The sequence below is a fragment of the Salvelinus sp. IW2-2015 genome, linkage group LG4p, assembly GCF_002910315.2.
Source record: "Salvelinus sp. IW2-2015 linkage group LG4p, ASM291031v2, whole genome shotgun sequence".
Classification (NCBI taxonomy): Eukaryota; Metazoa; Chordata; class Actinopteri; order Salmoniformes; family Salmonidae; genus Salvelinus; species Salvelinus sp. IW2-2015.
The window spans coordinates 4,665,236-4,671,154 of NC_036841.1; the positions used below are offsets into that span (position 1 = coordinate 4,665,236).

Consider the following 5,919-nt stretch of genomic DNA (forward strand, 5'->3'; position numbering starts at 1 on the left):
GGGTTGCACATATTTGTAGATTGTTAAAATAATTCCTGAATATGGTTCCTCTCTCTCTCTCTCTCTCTCTCTCTCTTCTCTCTCTCTCTCTCTCTCTCTCTCCTCTCTCTCTCTCTCTCTCTTCTCTCTCTCTCTCTCTCTCTCTCTCTCTCTCTCTCTCTCTCTCTCCTCTCTCTCTCTCTCTCTCACCGTGGAGTTGCAGGTCAGTCAAGCTGGGGTTGAGCATGTCGATATCGTTACTAGCATCTCCTCTAGCTGTGCTCCTCATGCTCCTGGGCCCAACGTCATACTCTGCCGTATGGTGGCGCTACAGCTGGAGGGTGTCTGCCCGCCAAGGGGGAACCCAAGGTACCCACATTGGGAGGGATACCTGATGGAGCTGCTGTCCGCAGGGGGAGTAGAAGCGGAGAAGGGGGGGTGGGTGGGGGGACATGTGCGGGGGTGCCTGGTGACTGTCAGGGTGGAAGGGGCGAGGGAGGTAGAGGGACTTGGGAGGGCGACAGGGCTCTGGGGCAGGATGGGGATGAAAGTGAAGGAGGGAAGGGGTAGGTCGTAGTTTGTGGTGGATCTTGCCAGTGGGGTCTGGGTGGTAAAAAGGTAAAGATTTCAGATTCTCTGGTCTTTCCCCAACAGGCGATCCAGGTCCTCTGAGAAAACAAGAGAGAGAGCAAGAGAGAGAGAGAGGAGGAGGAGAGAGGGATGAGAGAGAAAAGAGAGGAAGAGAGAGAGCGGAGAGAGAGGAGAGAGAGAGAGAGAGGAGAGAGATTGATGTGCGGGGTAAATTGCAGATGACCTTACATTTATCTCCTGTAATAGCTGCCAAAAAGGCTAGTGGATAGAATCACCCAGAACCTGGGTTGCTCGGTCTCCAAGGTAACATGCCCTGTCTGTAAAACACAAGCTGTACTTGAATCTTTCTGGAATAACATAGAACCATCTTATTAGGGTGTCATTTATCCATGACGGACCTGAGGACTGCCAAGCTTAACAGTCCATTAAAACACTGGGCATCTGACTTTGAGGAAGCGCAAATAAAACATAGCCAGGTCTAAGGGATTCTGGTCGTGATGTATGGACCACCTACTAGTACCCTGGTCTGCCATGCTCTTGCGTGACAGTGAGGCGGTCTTACGGCGCCACTTGTGTAGCTCCTCCTGCATCTTCTCTATCTTGCTGGGTTGAGGGCCCACAGGCAGCCCTTACGGGAAGAGTTGCCAATCTTATTTCCACCTTCTCAAAGCACTTATTCAGAGAGCAGTCTGTGGGGACCGAGTTCTTTCCATCCATCTGGAGCTGTTCTGAGAGACAGAAAGGAGAGGAGAAATGTACAGTAACAGTATTTTTAATTTTCCATGGAATACTTTTTTCCCCTCCAATTTTTAATTGTTCAATTTTTATATACTACTGTATAGTTTGTGGCTATGTAAATAATCAAGGAATTGCTTTAGTATATTTAATAATTTATGAATTTCTTTAAAGGGCTATCTGCGATTGATGCCATGGGTCTATAAGCATCGTGATGGATGGGAAGACACAGATCGAGCCCTAACGGGTATCAGCCGGGGTGGCCCACGGCTAGCCTCGATAAACACAGAGTTCCAAATAGCACCCTGTTCCCTAGTGCACTACTTTTGACTAGGTCCTAGAGGCCACGCCTGTATTCTCTATAGAATAGGTAGGGGTTGATGAAGCCTAACAAACGGCTGGGGATGAGGCTAGTCTACGGCAAAGGCTGCTTCTGCTTTGGCACACCGTTGGATCTATATACACTATTATAGTATCATTCATCTATGGAGGCTCTAAAGACAATATATGGTTTCTCTCTCTCTCTCCATGTCCTTCTAGAAAGGGCTTATCGCCAGATGTGAGAGGTTGAAGATCAGCAGAGTTATCAGCAAAGTTCATWCAAGGATGTATAGCAATGGTTATAACAACTCTGCCTGTGACATTGCACAGATAAAATACATAGGATGAGAATAATGAAAGAGTTATGAAGACACAGAGATGACTGTTGGGTCAGTGAGAAGACATAATGTCCTCCTGCTGTACCTTGAAGTAGGGGAAGTGTTCAGTCATGAACCTGTAGATCTCACTAACCGGGAGACTCCCTGTCTTACTGTTCCTCAGAGCCATGAAGATCAGAATGCTACGGATTGAAGACAAACATTGTAGTCAGTGTCAGTGTAGTCAGTGTAGTCAATCAGTTGTAGTCAATATTATATTATTATTGTATATGATAACATATATTATATTATTTAACATCACAGTGTTGTTTATTCATTACATATACAGTAGGGTTCCAAAAGGGTTAATCGATTGTCCCCATAGGAGAACCCTTTTTGGTTCCAGGTAAAACCCTTCTGGGTTCCATGTAGAACCGTCTGTAGAAAGAGTTCTACCTGGAACCAAAAAGGGTTTTACCTGGAACCAAAAAGGGTTCTCCTATGGGGACAGATARCTAAGATTCTAAGAATGTACATCATTCATGACAAGGATCCATGATGACATCCACAAAACACTAATAACAAGTTGTTATTATCATATTAACTCAGCCTCCGAGGAAAACATCAGAAAATAAGTATGGTAGGTAGTCTTTGTAGTGGATTTGAATAAGAGGCAGTGGTAATGTACGTGGAACCAGTGTAGATCTAGGGCATGGGCTACCTCAAACACACACCACTCCAGTCCACACTCACACACACCCCATCCACCTCACAGCACACAGCTCCATCCACCTCCACACCTCACACACACAGCTCCATCCACCTCACACCTCACACGCACACTCCATCTACCTCACACACCCGCCATCCACTCACACAACACCCCATCCACACTCAGACCACTACCTCCACCTCACACCTCAGCAGCACACACCCATCCACGCTACACACACAACACTCGCATGCCACCTCACATCACACTCCATCCAAACCTCACACACACCCCATCACCCTCACCTCACACTATCCCACCTCACCACCTCACACACTCCATCCACCTCACACCTCAGACCACGCTCATCTACCTCACACTCGACCCCCATCCACCTCAAAACCTCACACACAACATCCACTCCCCTCAACTCAATCACCTCCAGCAACACTCAACCACTCCATCACAGACACCTCACATCCTCACACACTACATCCACATCCCACCATCACACCCCACGCACACATCACTCCATCCACCTCAGACACACATCTCAATTACGACCTCAAACTCACACTAGGGCCCCATCCACCTCACACCTCACACACACAACTGCCATCCCTCCTCACACCTGCAACATACACTCCCATCGACCTCACACACACACCCATCCACCTCAACACCTAACACACAGCTCCATCCATCTTTCACACACTCCTCATCCCCTCAAACCTCACACAGCCCCCATCCACCTCACAACTCACACCCCCATCACAACCTCAAAACACCTCACCCTTGACACCCCCCATCCAACTCAATCTCACACACCCCATCCCACCGCACACCTCACACACACCCATCCCACCTCAAACACCTCACACACACCCCATCCACCTCAACACCTCACCCCCATCCCACTCAACACCACAAACACCCCCCATCCACCTCCCACCTCAGCCTTACACACACCCGCTTCCATCTCAAACCTGCACACACACCCCATCCACCTCAACACCTCACAGCCCGCCATCCACCTCACAACTCACGCCGCACAACCTCACACTCCCCCACCCCCCTTCACCCGCCCAATCCACCTCACACCTCACAACCTTACACACACCCTCATCTACTCGTCACCCAATCTCACACCCCCCTCCATCCCCTTGACCACTACCTCACACACCCCCATCCACGTCAACACCTGACCACACACACATCCATTCACACTCACCCCCCTCAATCCACCCTCAACAACCCCCCTCCATCCACCTCACACCTTACACCCCCTCCATCCACCTCACACCTGCAAGCCTGAGGGATAAAGGAGATAAAAAACTCCATGAATAAATTATTTGTATTATGTAACATTGATACTTGATAAGAGTTTAGGTTAAATCATTATTGAAATATATACCATCTGGTCCTCAGAGGACCAGAGTACAAAATGTGCAGAAACTGACTGAAATCACAGCTGAACACCAAATATATATACTTTGGTTCCCTTTCAATCTAAACTGGTAAACTGGTTTTGGGGGTTATTAAAGAACTGACATGCTTACAGTTCAATTTTTTTTGTTTCACCTTGTTTCACCATTATTTCAAACATGCATAGAAAGAAGAGTAATGAATATTGAGAAATGGGTTTGATTGACTAAGGTCTTGATTAAATAAGGTCTTGATTAAATAAGGTCTTGATTAAATAAGGTCTTGGTTGTATAAGGTCTTGATTGTATAAGGTCTGGATTGAATAAGGTCTGGATTGAATAAGGTCTGGATTGAATAAGGTCTTGATTGAATAAGGTCTGGTTTGAATAAGGTCTTGATTGAATAAGGTCTGGTTTGAATACGGTCTTGATTGAATAAGGTCTGGGTTGAATAAGGTCTTGATTGAATACGGTCTTGATTTAATAAGGTCTTCATTGAATAAGGTCTTGATTAAATAAGGTCTTTAATATATAATTAATGTTACACCAAATTCCAAAACCTGATTGTACGGATTGGTAATAGATTGTGATTATGCACATGTATGGAGTATCAAAGTAGCATGTTCACCTGTATGAGTAGATGGGCTTGGGGAAGAGGGACTGCATGCTACTGTCTTGATGGGTTGGAGTGGAGATGCCCTGGAGAGAGTACTGAGAACTTTGGGATTTTCCACTGGTAGAATACACACCTGGTGAGAACTAGAGAGAACACAAACACATACATACATACACACATTGTTACAGCAGAACTTGTATTACTTTAGCAACAAAGTGAGTACACAGTGAGGTTTTTCCAAACAGCACAGCTGTGTTCTGCAAACCCTATACTGTTACAAGTTCACGGTATGATATAACCAAGCCCTGTTGGCAAAGGGTTATTTTCCTTGGCAAGGTGTTTGACAAGTTATTTGGCAGAGTGGCACTAACCCTTGAAAAGATATACAGTACCGTAGGTAGTTTCTGTCAACCAACCTATACAGCACCAAAATTCCACCCACACCAACAGTTTGTAGTCTTTGAGAGAATATTAGTCAGTTAACTGGACATTTATGAATTATGAAGTCATTAAGTGCTTTGTGTGCTTGTTTTGATTACATAAATGCATCAAAATTCTACATTTTTAACGTTAGCAGRTTAAGATTATCTCATAGAACAAAACATATACTATAAGATCTCCTACACCCGTGTTACCATAGACCTTATTTTCTGCGTTTATCCAAAAATCCTACAAAACCCCCTCAGTTAGTGCCTACAAAAAGACACCATTACTATTGCGCTCTATAGCCTACCAAAACCACCCTATTGAGTTAAGCTCCTCTAAGAACCTCACCCTTAAGTTAAACCCTCCCCCTGTGCTTTGGTCCTGCCCACTCACCTGCTGCAGTGGGGCTAGGGGGCTGTAGGAGGCATAGCCTTGGGACAGGAAGCAGGAAGGTTCCTTGGGTGCAGCCAGTGGTTCTGGGTAAGAGTGCTGTGTTGAATAAAGGGAATGAATGAAGATAAATGCATTATACAAGTAATGAAATCTGAGGAAACTCATTGGCAGCATTGGTATCATTGTGATGTGTGTGTGTGTGTGTGTGTGTGTGTGTGTGTGTGTGTGTGTGTGTGTGTGTGTGAAAGAGAGAGTAGAGCCTCCACCTCTCTGAGACAGATGAAGGGATGAGACCCAGGGGGACCAGGGGCCAGGCAACCCGTGGCAACCCACCATTGCTGAATGACGACGGTAGGGGGTGGAAGCGGTCAGCTGACACTGACCTAGTTTGACCTTTGACTCTGT

At 46.1% G+C, this 5,919-nt stretch overlaps 1 protein-coding gene and 1 long non-coding RNA gene across 2 annotated transcripts in view; both read right to left on the reverse strand.

Moving 5' to 3' along the window:
* The window catches only part of LOC111959394 (forkhead box protein N1-like), a 1,542-nt gene extending 1,261 nt beyond the window's left edge, over positions 1–281 (reverse strand). The window contains exon 1 of the mRNA XM_023980912.2: positions 190–281. Coding sequence (XP_023836680.1) covers positions 190–268 — 79 coding nt within the window. The 5' untranslated portion in view covers positions 269–281. The remainder of the gene's footprint in view (positions 1–189) is intronic.
* Positions 282–2,055: 1,774 nt separating this feature from the next.
* Positions 2,056–5,605, reverse strand: LOC111956781 (uncharacterized). Its single transcript, XR_011474650.1, has 3 exons — positions 5,515–5,605; positions 4,708–4,838; positions 2,056–2,146 (listed from the first exon to the last, which is right to left on the reverse strand). It is a non-coding gene; the product is annotated as an uncharacterized lncRNA (long non-coding RNA).
* Between the last annotated feature and the right edge of the window lie 314 nt (positions 5,606–5,919).